At 44.3% G+C, this 18727-nt stretch overlaps 1 protein-coding gene across 1 annotated transcript in view; it reads left to right on the forward strand.

The window, feature by feature from the left end:
- LOC147668858 (unconventional myosin-XVIIIb-like) overlaps nt 1-18727 on the forward strand; it is a gene marked incomplete at its 3' end in the record, with an annotated part of 694293 nt that overhangs the window by 64840 nt on the left and 610726 nt on the right. The window contains exons 4-5 of the mRNA XM_086948392.1: nt 1496-1655; nt 7181-7364. Of these exons, the coding sequence (XP_086804518.1) occupies nt 1496-1655; nt 7181-7364 (344 nt within the window). The remainder of the gene's footprint in view (nt 1-1495; nt 1656-7180; nt 7365-18727) is intronic.

An 18727-nucleotide genomic window follows, 5' to 3' on the forward strand; every position in this document is an offset into this window, starting at 1 on the left:
GCAATAGCATATGCCGCTGCCTTGCAGCACCACCAGCAGGCGCATGCACTGTGCGTCATGTACCAAGCAGTGCATGGTACAAGGTCCTGCAAGGAGAGTGGGGCCACAACATGTGACCCCCATGGCCACTTTTCTGTGGCCTACAATGCCTGGGGTTCCGCTTTGGGGCCCCCCATATCACTTTCCGGCAACCTTTCTATGGCAGTGTTCCCACCATGAAAAGGCTGTCCGAAAGGAATATCCAAATCCCGATGGTGGTTCCTAGGTCTGCAATGCCGCCATTCAGGGCCATGACTCTGACTGCCGCCCTGTCTGGCTTTGAGATCCTGACAGAGGCGGCAGTGTGGCCGCTGTGGTCCAACTGCCAGCATCATAATGCTGCAGGCGGACTGTCATTGACGGCATTTTAGGGGCGGTCCGACCGCCTTCGTAATCAGCCCCTAAGTAGTGTTCGCTGCTGCAGGCTGAGTGAAGGCAGGGCATTCACTGCCATTGTGGGCTCAGAAGAATGTTTACAAAGGCCTAAATTACTTTCAGAAGTTGTTAAAAGGAGTAGAATTGTGTTGGGCTGTATCACTTGTCATTTAGGGCCATTTTTATCAAAGTTCCGTTTTGCGAATTCTAAATAGCAATTTTTAAGGAATTGCTATTTAGAAATCGCAAAACGGGATGTATGTAAAAAATCGCATTTTTTTTGCGATTTCTTAATCTTCTTTATTTGCGAATTCGCAAATTGCGAATTCGCAAATAAAGAATATTTTCCCATTCAGTCCTATGGGCCAGGAGGCCCATAGGAATGATTGTGAAATGCATTTCATTTTGCGATTCGCAATTTGCGAATCGCAAAATGAGATTGATTTCAAGGGTGCAGGGGTGTCTCAAGGACAACCTGCTGCACCCCTGAAATCAGCATGTGTGTGCATATGGAACACATACATGCCCTATGGGCAAGTATGTGCGTCACATGCCACATTCAAAAATGCCAATTAGTGCATTTTTAAAAGAAATCACAATTTACCACCAACTAAAAGTTGGTGGTAAATTGCGATTTCTTAAGCTAAATTTGCTATAGTAAAATGCAAAATTGTGATTCCTGAAATGCTATTGCAAAATAAGGAATCGCTAATTTTTGCGATTCCTTAAGATGCGAATTTTTAATACATATCAAAAAATGCAAAAAAACAGCCTTTTGCAATTCGCAAAGGCCGAAATTCGGCGAATTCCGGCCTTTGCAAATCAAAAAAGGCTTGCTAGATATGGCCCTTACTGCACTGTACATTCGCAAAATTATATCTGCATATGCCATTTAAATCTTGTATTTTTTTTTCTTGTACGTGCTATGAGCATTTTCCTCACTTGCTGATTTTAAAGGCATAAACTATGACAAACTACGCCTAAAGAACAAAGTTGACACTTCGAAATGCTTATTGATTCTCTCAGTTACTTTCTTGATACATTTCTCGCATGACTGATGCCTATTATATCTACCTTATAGCAGATGGTCCCATACGCAAATGCGAGCAACCTCTTCAGTGTGAGATTTTTCACCAAATAGGCAAAGACCCTGTGCGCTACGACTTAACCAGCTGGATCAACAGGGCCAAAGTGAACCTCTCTGCCCAGAATGCCATCCAGATTCTGCAGGAATCGAGAATGTATGTAATAACTTAAGTAAATCGAATAATTCTACAATTTCTAATAATAAGCTCACAATGCATTCTTCTACAGGTGATTTATTTATAATTAGGCTTTCTCGTTTTATGGTATTTATGTCTTTGGAATTCCCATTTGTATTTCTCAGCGTTAATTGTTTTTCTCATCATATCGATATTTATTCATTCACATACCAGGAACCTCTTCAACACCAAAATTCTCAAATCAACATTTTTTTTTTCATTCTGTACAAACTGGCTGACACTAAGGCCTATATGCAGGAAAGGATTTTGCATTTCTTAACGGTCTGAATCACTATTTTAGGCTATTTAGAAATGCAAAATGCCAGGGGCCTCATTTATGAAAAGTGACGCATCGATGCGTGAAAACAGCGATGCGTCACTTTTCACTGCGCACTCCTTGCGACACCTATGATGCATCATATTTGTCGCAAGGACTTACAGATACGTCAGTATTTCTGACGTATCTGTAAGCGCAAAAGTGACGCATTGCTGGCGTGTGTCACAAAAGTGACGCAACTCCAGCAATGCGTCCTTTCACATGGGGAAAGCCCCATGTGAAAGGGCTTGCATCAGTCTTACGCCTGCTGTGAGGCAGGCACAAGATTTTAACGCAACAGCATCCTAAAAGTGACGCAGTGAAATCTCATAGATTTCACTGCGTCACTATTACGAGGCTTTTTGCGGGGGAACGCCCCCTCTGCATACATTATACCTGACGCAGGTATAATGTGGCGCAGGGGTTTAAAAAGTGACGCATCTACCTAGATGCGTCACTTTTTAAATATGGCGCAACAAGGCGCATATTTTACGCCACTGGTGCGTCACAAAAAGTGACGCACCGGCGGCGCAAAACTGGCGCAAGGCCTCATAAATAAGGGCCCATGTTCCTATGTAAAAAATGCATTTGCAGTGGTGCAAAATGCGATTACTACATTGCAGGAATTGATTTTTGGAAATTGCAAAATAAGAGATCGCAAATTGAGATTTCCTATATGTGATTCATACCCGCATGTACAATGGATTTCCTAGTTGTGACTAGTCGTAAAAAGAGCATTTAGGAAATGCAATCACCATTGAATTGGATTTGATGGTAGCCAGGTGCAAACCATACACAAGGCATGCAAAATGCATTGAGATCATTCACAATGGTGGCTTTTACTTCCTGGCAAGGAAGATCAGAATTTTGACAGAGAAAGGGATGGAGAAATATTACTTGCTTGATTTGTGTACATATTAACATAGAGAAGCAGCAATTATAACTTGGTCTTTACTACGCCTGCCTTTACCACGCATATTTCTACTATGAGCTGCCTTTACAACGGATGGCATTAGCACGAAAAATGTAAGTACTTCGCAGGTAAGTGTGTTATATATATTTAAATATATATATATATATATATATATATATATATATATATTTATTTTCATAGAAAAAAACAAAGGGTAATGGGACATTATAGTTAGGAAATAGAATTTAAAAAACGTAGAAATTCACTGAAAAAAACAAAGGTTACAGGGACGTTATAGTTAGGCTCAGATTTCACTTGAACAAAACCAGTGAAATTCAGCAGTTATAGTTACCTGAGCTAACTATAACTTACGCCCCTGTAATGCACTGGTTAGGACTCACATATTAGATCACTCATGACATGGTCAGTGACATCACTAAACGTATATACTGAGGTACCACAAAAGTTAACTGTGTATACTGTGAGTATCTCTAATGAGTGATTCCTTTTTTAACATATTTGATGTTAGTCGCTGTGTGACTGTGTGTATCCATGTGTGAGTGGGTGTCTGAGTGAATATACAGGTGTGTGAGTGGCTGTATGGGTATACAAGTGGGTGTCTGAGTAGTTGTGTGGGTAACTTAGTTGCTGCGTGAGTGGCTGTATTGGTGCATGAGTGGCTGTGTGAGTGGCTATGTAAGTGGGTAAGTGTGTGGGTCAGTGACTGTATGGGTGAGTGAATGGGTATCTGAGTGGCTATATGAGTGAGTGGCTGTATATATAAGTGGCTGTATGGGTAAGTGAGTGGCTGTTTGGGTGAGAGATTGGATAAGTGAGTTGCTTTGTGAGTGGCTCTATGGAACAGTGAGTATCTTTGGTATTGGCTGTATTGGTGAGTGAGTGGCTGTGTGAGTGGTTGTATGGATGTATGAATTGGAATATAAAGTGGTTGTGTGTGATTGAGTGTGTATACAGGTTTTTGGTGAGTGAGTGGCTGTATAAGTTAAGAACATTGGTGTGTCAGTAGCTGTATGGGTGAGTTTGTGGCTGTGTGAGTGGCTGTATGGGTGACTGACTGGTTGTATGATCAGGATTTATGAGCTACAGAGTGGGCAAGTGAGTGGCTCAATGGATAAGTGAGTGGCTGTGTAAATATTTGTATGGATATTTGAATGGGTATGTGAGTGGGCATATGAGGTTGTATGGGGTGTGAGTGGGTGTGTGAGTGGTTCTGTGGTGACTTCATCAGTGAAGTCATTTGAGATGTCATCAGCGATGTCATCAGTGATGTCACTGACTATGTCATGAGAGATATAATATGTGAGGTCATAATCAGTGAATTGTGGGGGTTATAGTTATCTCAGGTAACTAAAACTGCTGAATGTCACTGATTTTGTATGAGTGAAATGTGATCCTAAATATAACGTCCCTGTAACCTTTGTTTTTTCAGTGAATTTCTATGTTTAAAAAAAAAATTCTATTTGCTATTTTTAACATCCATGTAACCTTTGTTTTTTTTCTGTGACTTTCTACTTGGAATGTGGATTTTGGTAAAAACTCTGCCAACCGCCTTCAGAGCAAACTTTACCAGCACTCTAACCCCTATACTTCATCCCCCAACCAGTAGTGCACCAGGAGGCCCCTCTATAGAGTGGTTTAGAAAGGGGTAGGTGACGCAGATGAAGTCTGAGTTATCCTGTTGTGGGGTACTTACTTGTGGCAACAAAAGGGATTCTTGGACCCAAAGGACCCTCAGCAGCCAAGGAGATTTCATCCCTCAACCCGTAGTGCACCAGGCCCCTTTACAGAGTGGGTGAGAAAGGAGGCAGGGACTCTGATAGGGTCTCAGGAATCCCTCGGTGGGGGACCTACTTGTCCTTTTCCCCCAGCAACCCTCAGCAGACAAGGGGACTTCATTCCCCAACCAGTAGTGAACCGGAAGGCCCCTTCGTAGAGTGGTTGTGAAAGGGGACGGGCCTCCGACAAGATCTGAGCAATCCGCTGTAGGGGACTTACTTGTGGGGGTGTATTGAGCCCCGGGGAGGTGGTGGTCCCTGGGCCTCAATGAGCTTAAGAAGGGGGCCCTGAGAAAAAATAAAAATAACCTGCAGAGGAACAATAGAGGCTTGGCTGGAGTCACGCAAGGTGGATGAAGTGCTAAACAAGAGGGGGAGCAAGTCAGAAGTGGAGCGGGAAATAGGGAAGAGGGGGCGGTGAAGCAACAATGGAAAGTAAAGTTCCAAAGAAGAGCACATAGCAAACTGCAGTGAAAAGATAAGGTATTAAAAAGGATTGAATGACTTGAAAAACTGGTATTTAGTTGCACAACTTAAGCTACAAATATTTAAAGCAATGTTATTTAAGACTTATAAGACACTGGATTTCCAGCAGGAATTTTACGTTGGCATCTTTCATGCCGGCGATACTCATACACACACCCGTTTCATTTCTATGGCATAATGCAAGAAATGTCTTGATGGCATATCATACAATGCCCAGACATCGAAGATCGAAGACAAAAATTACTAGAGTTAATACAGTATGTTTTCTTTAAGTTTTTCCCAAATCCAATTTCAACAGATGTTACTTGCTGAAATTTGTCAGAGAAAAGCTGTATTTTGCTTTTTGTGAAAAATGCTCTTTAATCTTGGAAACAATATGCTTTGCAGAAGAAAACCTAGGGATTCAAATAGTAGACTGTAAAACATTTTAACGTGGCAGTCACAACAAAATTGTGTTACTTTGCATTATTCTGTATGAATGTAGAAGTAGTGCCTGTGATATTTTGTTACCTTTGTATAACATTTTTATAGTTGTTTCAGTCAAGATTTTAAAATAATGCTTCATGCTTGGATGTAAAATTGTCAGTTCATATTTATTTTGCTGATATGTTACAAGCAATATCATTTCAAGAGCAGAATTACATTGTTTGCATATTGCTTTCCGCAATAACACTTAGGAATGACTTTGAAAATGATAAAAGACCTACCTTTGACATCAATATGTATCACTTGGTTGTCTATGTACAGTGTAAAGTGCTATTTTGATTCGCTTTTTCATAGGCATAGTATTTCCTCAATACAAAGCAGGTATTCTGGATAACCTTTCAGCAGGCTATAAGTTACATTAATACACCAGCATTGGTACATACATATGAAGTCACCATTGCTGTGCATTTAAAAATCAATATAGTGTCTCCTTGAGAGCACAGGTGTATTGGTGGTTTCTAGTATAGTTAGCAACATAAAGTGTGTATCTATGATAGTTAAAACTAAAGTCTGCTAAGAGAAATAATTGGACTGGTGCTGACACCCTGTTCCCTATTTCCTATTTTGAGATATCTCTGGCTAGAATGATAAAAATGTCCATAAGCACCTAAAAAGCGTCTGAAATATTATCCACCTAGCTGTACACTGCTTGCCCTCTAAATCAGCAACAACTCCCATTCTGCAAGGCACAGCCACTCTCCTGACATGCATTGGTACCCTACCTTTACTGGAACACCGCGGACTGCCGTGGCTGCTCTCCCTGGCACCTGCTGGTTTTCTCTAGGAACGTGAAGCCTCAGTGTACCATTTTCCACATGAGCTGATTGATATTGTGGGCATCCTAGGGCAGGGTAAGATCCACCATTCCTTGTTCCAGGATGTCCCAGAATGTCTCTGGGCAGCACCCTCTCTAGAACACACGAAGGAGCACTGTTATGTTTTGAGGATGGCAGCCATGACAACATTTAAATATACATTGCATAGCAGGGGGAACATTGGGCAACCCTATCATCTTAGCCACAAGCCACAATTTCACAATTTCCACAACTTCTCATGTGTGATAAAAAAATATGTACACTCCCTATTATTGATTAGAGTGATGTAAATCAAAATACAGTAAAAGTCTGAAAATACACTATAGAATAAATTAGGAGCAAAGTATGGGAATAATTTGTTGTTTAAATCGCAGTGCATATCATGTACAATGGAACTCTTCCTTATGTATTCAAGAAACAAGAGATTATAGGTCCAACCTTGAATCATGCAGAAGATTCGCTAATAAATCTAAAGATCAACAACTCTTTAACTTTATAGCTCACAATTAATCCCATTTGTAAAGAATATTTTTTTAATTTTCTTAAAATGTACTCTGCCCCAATAATCAGACTGATTGCTCAAAATGTAAATCCATCAACAATGCATAAGTTAGAGGGAACAAATGTGACCAGAAAAAGCAAATTTCTGAAAAAGCTGTAATATTATATGTATTTGTTTCAAACTTTACCAGGGAAAATGTAAAGAACTTGTTCCTGACCCGATCAAAGTTTCCACTCATATGTCGCTCAGTGGCTGGTCTAGAAGGAAATTCTCAGCAGGCTTTGCAGAGAATAGGCTGTGTGAGAAAGACATTTACCAGTAGCTTTGCAGCTGTCAACAGAAGATCAGTGTGTGCTCAAATAAAACTTCAAATGGTGAGTTCTTTGCTTGATTTGCATGGTTTGTGGCTTATGTATACTAACACATGTTTAAAGGATGACGTTCTCAAGTAGGGCTTTCCCTGAAGGGAGTGTCAGCTCACCCCGGAACATAGCACACAGACATGAATGCAAAATTAACCTGCTTATTCCTGACACCAGTCCCCCCAAACCTACATTTTTAAGTGAATACCACTCATTAATCTGTGGTGTAGATTTGCTTCTGAACATCAAAATTAAAATTGGCAGTGGTCTATTGATTAGATGAATTTAGCATGGTTTTGCCCACAATCCCATTTGTCAGGGGAAAATACATTTCATCTGTTCTGCCTCTGAGAATCATCTAGCCTCTAGCACTTTATAGGTTCCTTTTTGTATTGATTCACTGGTTTTCATCCAGGAAGGGTGCCTGTACTACATTAGGTATGAACATTTATGTGTAGGGTCAATTACTATACTCATCTATTTGATATGCACTAATTTAGGTGTCGATTAGGATGACGGACGGACCTGCGTCCGTCCACCTCCCCCGAGGTGGAGGGACCGTCCGCAGGGGAATCGGCGTTCCCTCCATAGGAATTAGGATGTGACTGCCACCCTGGTGGTCACATCCTGTATATTTAACAGTGTGGCGGGTGCTGCTTAAAGCAGCACCTGCTGCAAAGTTAAAAATGCATGCTTTGCATGTGCATGCACAAAGTGGCAGGCACCACTCGGTGCCTGCCGCTTTGTGCATGCACATGCAGGGGGGTACCATAGGTACCCCCCATGTGCACCCTCCACCCCCCAACATCCTGGGGGCCCGCTAGCGACTATAAACATGAAGCTTAGAAACACTTGGCACTGCACTATAGGTTATACTTCTGTGTGATGGTCGGAATCCAAACTGCTTTTACTGCCCTCAGATATTTAATGAAACGTGCTGCCTTTCATGCACTTGGCCAGGGCAGGATGACATATCCATATATTTAAATGATGCCAAATAGGACAAAGCTAATATATATTCACTGTGCAAAGTTTCTCGCAGATGCACAGTATGTGGCTTAGAGATTCCTCTACTGCTCTGCATGCTCGGTACTGAGTAGCTACTGTCTCTTTGCACCCACACCCATATTTGTATGCCAACAATGGAATCAATCCGAACCGCAATTTCATTAATTGGCGCTTCAATATTGGTTTTAAGGGGGAACACAGGTAATGTGGCAAAGTCCCACTATAATAGAGTTTTAATGCCCAGATTCCATAACTTAAGTTTTTCAAAGTTTGTGTATCGCTGTCAGCCAACAGTAACTTTGCCTGTTTTGTTAAAAGTCTTGCTGATGCCGATATGGGTCTAGGGACTGACCATATTTCCTTTGCTTCCAATACCTCAACACATTGAGCTGGAAATTTAGACCATGTGGACTCTCGGGTGTTTATCATTGTCCAGATGTTTTTCTTTAATGTGTTATTGCGGGCTTGTTTGTCTTTTAGACAATAGGCTATGAATTTAGCTTTCAGGATCCACTTTTGAGATGAAAGGTTGAATTCCCTACATATTTGCGCATGTGAGGTAGCGGTCTGTAAAAAGAAGACTTAACATAAACAGGCTAACTGGGCTCTGTCCAGTCATGTTGTCAACTTTTCTTTGAAAGCTATTGTACCATGGGCTACTGACGGTAAAACTTTTGCTCCCATTATTTGGACTAAAGGAATGAGATCAGGTGAACCTAAGGTTTTCCTTGCTCCACAGAAAGCACCCGCCAAAGAGAGAGACGTTCCGTACATTGCAGTGATATGAGCTGTCGGACGTCATTTGTGATTGATCTGCACTCCTAAGTCCTTGTAGGCAGTGACTATCTCAATAGGTTTACCTTCAATGTTCCATGCACCTTTCCTTTTTTTGGTCGCTCCCCACTAACTTATAAGGGAATTCCAATGGGCTGAGAAACATAGGCCATGGTGAGCAAACCCACACCACCGCCACACCACCTAATGCTCCAGATGCCAGTCCTGTGATACTCGCAAAGGCAACCCCTAGACTCTCTGCTGCCATCTACAACAAGCTAACAATGGCCCATCCCTACTCCACAATCTCTGTAATATTGGAGTGCTGTCCTAGACTATACAAGGAAATGTTGTTAGAGTTGAATACAACTGAGCAGTAGCAAATATCACAGTACCTGACCATGTGACACACAAACAAGTGTCCATCTGTTATCCATGCATGATAAATAACAATTTTGAATTCACATATCTTGTCACTTAGCGTTTATTTGCTTGCTGTTCAAATTATATTTGCTATATCCTCATGAAATCCAATTGCCTGACCTATGGATTGCCTGTGCCTTCACTGCCCAAAAGTATTGTAGACTTCCAGACCTTCCAGATATAAGTCCTTGATTGTCCTAAATATGTTTGCCTTTGTTCTGTTATTTGTACAGTATCCGCCAGGCTTGAGTCCTAAATTATCACTTTCCCTAATATCAAAACCCTCATGATGGAACTGAATATTCAGGTTGACATTCAAAGACTTCAAACTAGATTTTAGTGTCTCACTCTTGCACTTGCTTTTTGTACTTACCAGAAACACAACTCACCTGAATGGGAGTTTTGGGATCATAGATATTTGGATATACGGAGACCTTGCTCCTTCTGTTTTGTGGATCAAAATAAGATTTTGGTGCGAGCTGTGGTTACTTCATTTGAAAGTATCAAACAATGTTATTGATATCATTTGACTTAGTAAGTCACTAATGGATTAACTATATGATTTACATGTACAGTGCAACATAGATTGATAGCGTTCTTTGACATTTGGGGGAAATTCCTGTTTGATTGCAACCCACCATTCTTATGAACTAATTCCATCTGTAGAGGGCCTTGCCAGGCCTCCAACCAAGATGGCTATGCGGCACTGAAGCTCCGCCGAACGGGCCCAGAATAATCCGAATATACCCCAAACAATGGCCAGTTGGAACAGTTACCACATCGCATCTAATGGCTGACCCAACTGGGAGTACGGCGATGCCTGGCGAGGTCCAGCGGAAAGGGCTGCACAGCGCAATCTGACCCCGAGTGGATTGAGGAGGCACGGCCTACACAGGCATCTGCCTGAGCCATGTACAGAGGAGCCCACTGGACTGTTTGTTCCTAGCAGCGGAGAACGTGACTCACTGCCTGGCTTCCACATCTAGTGCTGTGAGTGCACCAGGTGCGGGCCCTTTGGGCGTGCGCCCCCCTGTTCCCACCTATCCAGCATGGTATAGCCTCGGCCGGCACTGCCAGAGCTGCATCACCAGTGCTTGCTTTCCCCTGGAGGCCCAGCAGGGACAGGGCCCGTGGGTGAGCCTGGGGGGGCAGATGACCGGCCGTTTACTGGACTGCTGGCGGGTGAGGTGAGATTCGCCGCGCAGCATTGACCGTGTCTGATTGCCCCTCCAATGCTGGCCTCCTCCTGCCTTGGTATAGACTCGGCGACCCTTTATACAGCAGCATAGATCGGTGCTCATTTTCCTAGCGCTGCCGGACGACTGCCACAGAGTAAGCCCCACTGCACCCAGCACGAACTGGCTGGGCGTATTCACGCTGGAACTGTTGGAATACCCTATCCTTCTCCGCCTGTCCTGCTTTGGGGACACCGATGGTGGCTGCAATCCAGGCTGCATAGGGGTGTCAGCTCCAGGCATCAAACTATCTTCTAATCAGCCACTGCTGCACTTGCAGGCATTGCCTTTTTTTACTCTAATTTTTCTTTAGCAGTGGGCTAGTGGGGCTAGTTGATCACTGTTGGGCTGTAATTAGAGGAAGAGCTGTCATATCTCACCATCTCAGCTCACCATTCCCTCCATATAGCGGCATGTGCTGCAGAGACCCAAAGCAGAAGCTCCTACAATTCGAGAAAATTATGAACAGGACCTAAGAGGGTGGCCAGACATGCTGGAGGACAGGCAGATTGGTGCACCAATTGAGGACCCAGCGGCTCTTTCCGCATCGCTATTACAAGAAATGAGGGCCGGATTTAGGGGGCTGGATGGAAGATTTAACTCCCTTGACAAGCGGCTAGAGAATATGTGCACTAAACTCACGGTGCATGACAAGCGCCTAGACATGGCAGAGACAAGAATCTCAGACATCGAAGACAGTACTGCGCAATCACAAAAACTTCTAGAGCGCATTGAGCACATCCTCAAAGAAGTCGCCATTAAAAATGAAGACCTCGAAGCGCGCAGTAGGTGCATTTTAGGGGTGCCGGAGTCAGCCATCTTTGTTGAAGCATTGTTTATCGAAATGTTTGGGAGGGAGGCCTTCACCCCAGGTTTTACGGTGGAACATGCTCATCGCACCTTGGGCCCTCCCCCAAATCCAGGCTGCCCCCCAACCCATCATCGCCTATATCATGAACTACCGGGACAGTGATAACATTCTGCGCCTTTCTAGGGAACGCGGGGACACCACCTGGCAGGCAAAGGCTGATGCCCTGGGGCCATCCCCTCCTAGTAGCGGCTCTAACACCAGTATGGAACTCTTTTCTAATGATGGCACTGGCTGACACTCTCCACGTTGTGACATTATGATGTCAGATGTCTCTTTGGGGATATTATAGATAGGTTACTCACATCCTTTTATTAAGGCTGGGCCATGGTCGGATCGTTGTCACGCCCCTTGGTGTATACCATCGACATGTTAACTGAGAATTTTGTGTTTCATTGTATTTATCTCTTATTCCAATTCATGTGCCTCTTTGATAGTATGTTTGTTTTTCTGATGGGATTAGGTCCCTGTGATAGGGGTTGCAAGGCTAGGCAGGTGGAGAAGGGGGATGGGATGTTTGTGCATCGATTCTTGCTTAGTATTGCTATGCTCACAGTTCAATTTGACTCCGTTGTTTAATGCACTGATTTTGATTCAGAGAGCTTATTTTAGAATATGGCCAAGATAGGTAATATTGCTGGTCCCTCTGATTTGACCCTGATATCATGGAACATTCGGGGTCTTAATGACCACAGGAAAAAGAAACATGTTCTTCATTATTTACAGCTGCACCACATTGACGTTGCTTTCCTGCAAGAGACACACCTCTCAAAGTCCGATACCACACAGTTTGCTCTGAGATGGGGACAACATCGATATTTTTCCAATTTTAGTAATTAGGCTAGGGGCACAGCGGTCCTGATTCATGAGCGTGTATCATTCCACCTGCACGCAGCAACCCATGACACTGAGGGGCGTTATACTATAGTCACAGTTAAACTAATGGGACACACCGTCACGTTGGTCTGCGTGTACGCACCTAATGTAGATTGCCTGGAATTCTTTCACTCACTGCTCTCCCAGATGGGGAAACATGACTCAGACAATAAACTTATGGGCGGCGACTTTAATTTTCTCCTCAGCCCTTCAGTAGACGGCACCTCCTTCTCATTGCGCTCCAAACCAAGGGCCTGTCATACACTCCTTGAATTATGCGACATCCTGTCACTGGAAGACTTATGGCGCCAAGGCAATCCTACCACTACTGACTACACACATTATGCTGGTCAATAGAACATCTGGACCAGGATTGACTATTGGCTCCTCTCCCCTGGCATTTGTTGCTTGTACAAGTCCATCATCACTCTCCCCGGATCATACTCTGACCATTCACCAGTGATTCTCCATATTTGCATCCCCAGACCAAGGGATATGAGCGCCAGTGGCGCTTTTCAAATCGAGCTCTGAATGGCGATCTTTTCATTTTGAACTCAGAGAGGCACTTGAAGAGTATTTCAGTATCAATAGAGGGTCTGTGGACACATGGGCGGTCCTTTGGGAGGCTTTCAAAGCATACATTCGTGGGGTTTGCATCGCCAATCACGCTGGGGTGTTGCGGGATTTGAGGACCACGTTGTCTCGCATAGAGTCCCAGTAAGCCGAGCTAGACAAAGAAGCCGTTTCCTTAGATAGACCAGACAAGTCTAAACAGTGAATTGCACTACTCAGCGATTACTGGGACGCTGCTAACCGAGAGATACTCTTTCTCAGTAAATACCAGATGGCCCGCCGATATGGAGAGGGCGAGAAACCAGGCCGTACTCCGGCACTGATGCTCAAACCCCCATACAGTAAGGCCTACGTTACGGAACTAAGATCAAAATCGGGGTGGCTTCTTACAGAGACAGTAGACATTCAAGGCAAACTCCTTGATTAATATTCCACCCTATATACCTCCAGATCCGAGCATCACTCTTCTGCTCAGGAGACTTATTAATAAGAGATAGCATTAGTATACCTGGACAAGAATATTCAGGAATTTCTCGCCGAGCCTTTCTCGGAAGAAGAAATTATCAGCGCCATTGACCCCCTCAATGGCTCTAACGCCCTGGGCATATACAGATTCATAGGGGATTTGCATAAATCCTATAAGGATCTTCTTGCGCCTAAACTTTTATAGGTGTATGCGGATGCCCTTGAGAAGAGAGTCTTGCCTCCTACCTTGTGGGAAGCAGTAATTGTACTATTGCCCAAGACAGGTAAAGACCCCACAATAAGCGGCTCCTATAGACCGCTCTCCCTATTAAATTTGGATTATAAAATTTTTGCAAAAATGATTGCCCTTAGACTCTCCCTTTTGATGGATACTATCATTTCCCCTGCGCAATCTGGGTTTGTCCCCCATAGGTCTACCTCATTGAACCTCCGGAATTTGTTCTCAATCCTGCACAGAATAAATCCGGCAGTCCCAGTGGTGTCCATTTTATTAGATACGGAGAATGCGTTTGACTCCTTGGAGTGGCCCTTCGTCATGTCTATCATGCGCAGGATGGGCATGTCAAATGGATTTGTAGCACTTACGGAATTGTTGTATTCTGGCCCCACTGCACAAATACACTTGAACTGTGTGCTTTCTCATTCATTTTCTCTGTCACGTGATACGAGGCAGGACTGCCCCCTTTCACCCCTGTTATTTATATTAGCTTTTTTTTAACAGTTTTATTGAAAAGGTTTGTCGCTGAAGTGCAGAACCATATGCCTACAACCCTGGGGCCGGCGGCTCGTTGCTTAGAGACACTTTACACAGCTTAATTGCCAACATCCCATGGGGAAGGCAGTGTCACTCACTCAAGGCTTTCACAAATAGTGCATAACAAGAATAGTCTCTAGTGTACTTGCATCAATGATCATATATGAAAACCGAATAACCATTAAAATATCTGCATTTTTCCCTACTGTCAGTAATTACCTCATCACTCACCATGTTCTAGACTCAGTGTCTATTACGTATATATTCTCCCCCCTGCCATGTGCCTTTAGGAATGTCAGTTCTTACACCTAGGCCTTCTGTTCCGACTATGTATTTGTGCTTTTCGTAGGTCCCATCGTGTGATGGTTGTTGTTATTTGTGTATTGTGGCGTACCGGCCTTTAAGTGGTGATATCAGTGTCCTCGCCAGGTTCTGTCACATTCGCATTAGTCGCTTCCACCCCCTTACTAAGCAAATACATTGTGTATAGCCCCCAAAAGTTCTTTGGCCTGCTCCGGGGAGGAAGCAATTCAATAAAATGTTCCGATTGCGTGGAGCAATATAGCATATCATGCAACCACTGTGACATTGCGGGAAGGGGGCCCCTCATCCAGCACATTGCGACCCTGCGCTTTGCCAATAATAACCCCATGTCCACTAATCTACAAATTGCCTTAGGCAGTGTTTTAGAGTATCCCAATAGTGCGATCGCTGGGTTGGGAGCAATCTCAGAGTCAACTATGGTACTTAGTTCACGAAAGACCTTTTCCCAATAATTAAATACTCCCCGGCAGCTCCATGTAAGGTGCATGCAATCTGCTGCTACGGAGAGGCACCTGTCACAAGTAGCATCTTCCCTGGGCCAATTATGTATGCAATCTCTCCGGGGTGTAATACACTCTATTAATGTATCGAAAATGTATTAGTTTGAGCTTGCCATGCGTGATATACATTTCGTGTTATTACAGCAGTAATACCACATGTCGTCGTCTATTGTTATGTCCAAGTCCCGTTGCCAGGCCAGCCTAGCCTTAGTGTACTGGTGTGCCCTATGGGACATCGCCCGCTTGTATATGTTGGAAACGATCTTACAGGGTGACTTAATATTTATAATAAATGGCAGTTCTTGTACATCAGGAGGCTCATTCAAGTCATCCCCCAGCAGGTCGTGTTGGGCCCTGCAGACTCTGTGGAACTGGAAGTGTTGCAGCAGGGTGACTGTGTCTGCCCTGTCCGCAGCCTCGTCCCCGGCTTTGCTACTCCATCCAAAAACAAATCCCCCACCGTTGCTATCTTTAATGTGCACAGTGCTCTTGTGACCCCCTATCTCTGCAGGGGGCCAACCAAACTGCCCATTCTATAGGCATCTCCGGGGAGTATAGCAATGCCCCTGCTTGAAGCTGTAACTGGCTGTGCCAAGCATGATGCGTCAAGTTAAGAGAATCTAAGATTCCCGTTCTACAATCCATAGGTTCAAAAATTATGGCTGGTAGAGGGTCAGCAAATGGTTTTTCCATATGGATACATGGAATGTCCGTTGTCCCATGAATCCAGCTGTGCGCCTGTGCACCTTGTGCTGCTCTATAATATAACTCGAGGTCGGCCACACCCAGTCCCCACATGTGGTATGCTAGTGTGAGCACACTCCATTGAACCTGGGCCTACTTACCCCCTCAGGCAAGTTTTATCAGTGATTTGTTGAGTCTGAGAAAAAAGGAATGTGGTAGCACAATAGAGATATTCGTAAATAGGAACAAGAATCTGGGTAGTATCTCCATTTTCATTATGGAGACCCTGCCAATCAGTGACAGCAGTAATCTAATCCATGTTTCCATGTCATCTTCCAGTTTAGAAACTGCAAATCCGTAGTTCTCCCGGAACACGATTTCCGAGTCAGTGTGCAATCTGATACCTAGATATTGAATCGAATCCGAGGACCATTGCAGGGGGTAATCCATCTCGAATTGCGTTGTGATCGGAGTGAGTGGGAATACAAAAGATTTCGACCAGTTGACCCTCAGGCCTGATAGTGCTCCAAAGTGCACCAGCAACCTGAGGAACGAGGATAGGTTGTTTTCAGGGTCTCTCACACACTATAATGCGTCATCTGCATATGTTGATGCCACTATATTATAGGTAGGAAATTGTATACCTTTATGCCCATGATATTCTCTCAGCGCGCACGCCAATGGTTCCGGCACTAAGGCATATAGCGTTGGGGATAATGGGCAACCCTGTCTGGTTCCTCTAGAAATAGCAATGTGGTCTGTAACCAGATTCCCCAGCCGTACACGTGCCAATGGAGCGTTATACAGCACTCCGATCAGTTGCAGGAAAACAGAGGCAAGTCCCATCCTGGTCAGCACTCGCCTCATGAAGGACCACTCAACCGAGTCAAAGGCTTTCTCCATATCAAGAAAAACTGCCACTGCCCTCATGTCCTGTTTCACGTGCTGTATTGTTCCGAATACCGTTCGTAAATTATACGTAAGATTCCTGTCAGGAATAAACCCCGCTTGTTCTGGAGCTACCAGTACCGGGGCCAGCAGAGCTAAGCGGTTAGCCAAGATTTTAGCAAATAATTTGTTATCGACATTGAGCAAGGAAAGCGGCATCCACATTCCTTCGGAGGTTATCCTGGCTTGGGGACTGCAACTATGATCGCTTCCCTCATAGATTGTGGCATCTCGCCCGTTACACACATATCTTCGAATAGCGCTGAGATATGTGGGAGTAGCAGGTCTAAAAAGGCCTTATATAAGCCGACTGTGAGGCCATCCGTACCCTGGGTGCTATTTGCTCTCATTCACGCCAGTGCCTCCACAATCTCTTCTTTTTTAATGGGGAGCATAAGGGACTCTCTATGTGTGTCCGTTAGGAATGGCACTTTGATATGCTCTATATAGTCTAGAATTTCTGCACCCGAATCTGTAACACGGGAGGCATACAGTGCTGAGTAATATTGTTTAAATCTGTCCGCTATTTCTGCTTCATCTGTCAGCGTTTCTCCCTCCGCCGACCGGAGCTCATTGATAAGCGCCTTACTGCATTTGGCTTCCAAAATTTGTGCCAGTACAGATCCGGGCCTATCACCTTCCCATAGACACGTGCTGTGGCATATTTGCCCAGATGCTTGACCTCACTGTCTGCTGCTTCTTGGTATTCAGCAAGCAGGTCCTTCAATTTGCTAACAGTATCTCCACCCTCGCCTATAAGCTGACGCACCTTCAATTCACCCAGCTTTTGCTCCAGTACCGCTAACCTCTGATGTATGGATCGGAGAACCCCTGAGTGCTTGACCATGGCCGCCTCCATATGTACACTTTAAATGCCTTCCAAAAACGTTTCTATGGCTTCTGCCAGCTCTTCCTTGAAAAGTGGGTCTAGCAATGAATAAGGGGAATATCGCCATGTGAACAATGGTATTGTTTTTTTGAAAGTGTCCAGGATCAGCAGCAGCGACAAGTGATCTGAGAGAGTTTGTGGAAGCACCAGGCAAGCGGGAACTTGGTCGATGAGGGACGTGGAAGCCAGCCAGTAATCTATGCGAGTGTGCAAATTGTAATAGGTGGAATAATGCGTAAAACCCCCCTTTTCTGGGTGCCCTTCCCTCCAGACATCGCAGAGGTCCCTACTGATCAAAACACTTTCTAATGTTCTAGCAGCCACCACCGGCCTCCTCACTGGGCCCTCTGATCCATCCATTTCTGGGCTTTTAGCTAAATTAAAATCCCCGCCTCATAGGAATTGTGCTCTCTCATAACTGTTTACTGTGGTTGCCAATGTCATATAAAACTCCGGGCAGTCATAGTTGGGACCATAAACTTTCACTATAATCAATTCTACTCCCCTTCCTTTGGATATCACAAAGCGGTCATCCGGTTCTGCCAGCAACTGCTCAATCACATATTCCGATCTGGGATTAACCCAGGTCAGCACCCCTCTGTCGTGGGTTGTAAAGCCTGAGGCATTGATATTACCCCGCAGACCTCTACTGCGAAGCATTGCGCTGTTCAGTGGGAGGTGCGGCTCCTGTAGTAAAGCTACATCTTTGTTCTGTCTGGTCAGATAGTTCAACACTTTTCGTAATTTGCGGTGGTCGTTAAGCCCTCTAACGTTCCATGACAATGCACGGAGAGAGTTTATTGTTCTCGGAGCTGAAGATCCGCTAGGTGACGTCATCTTGCTTTGCAGTGCGGGTATTGAGTCCTGACCTTTGTCGCATGCATGTATTATGTGCAACATACAAAAACTTTACTGTCATTGCTAACACTAAAAACAACTTTACCATTACCCTTCCTCCTCCTCCCCCTCCCACAGCTGACCACCCACAACTCGGTCACGTTGCATCCCCAATAACTCCCACATCCCCCCCAAA

This window comes from Lissotriton vulgaris, unplaced genomic scaffold (assembly GCF_964263255.1).
Source record: "Lissotriton vulgaris unplaced genomic scaffold, aLisVul1.2 SCAFFOLD_1224, whole genome shotgun sequence".
In the NCBI taxonomy this organism is placed as follows: Eukaryota; Metazoa; Chordata; class Amphibia; order Caudata; family Salamandridae; genus Lissotriton; species Lissotriton vulgaris.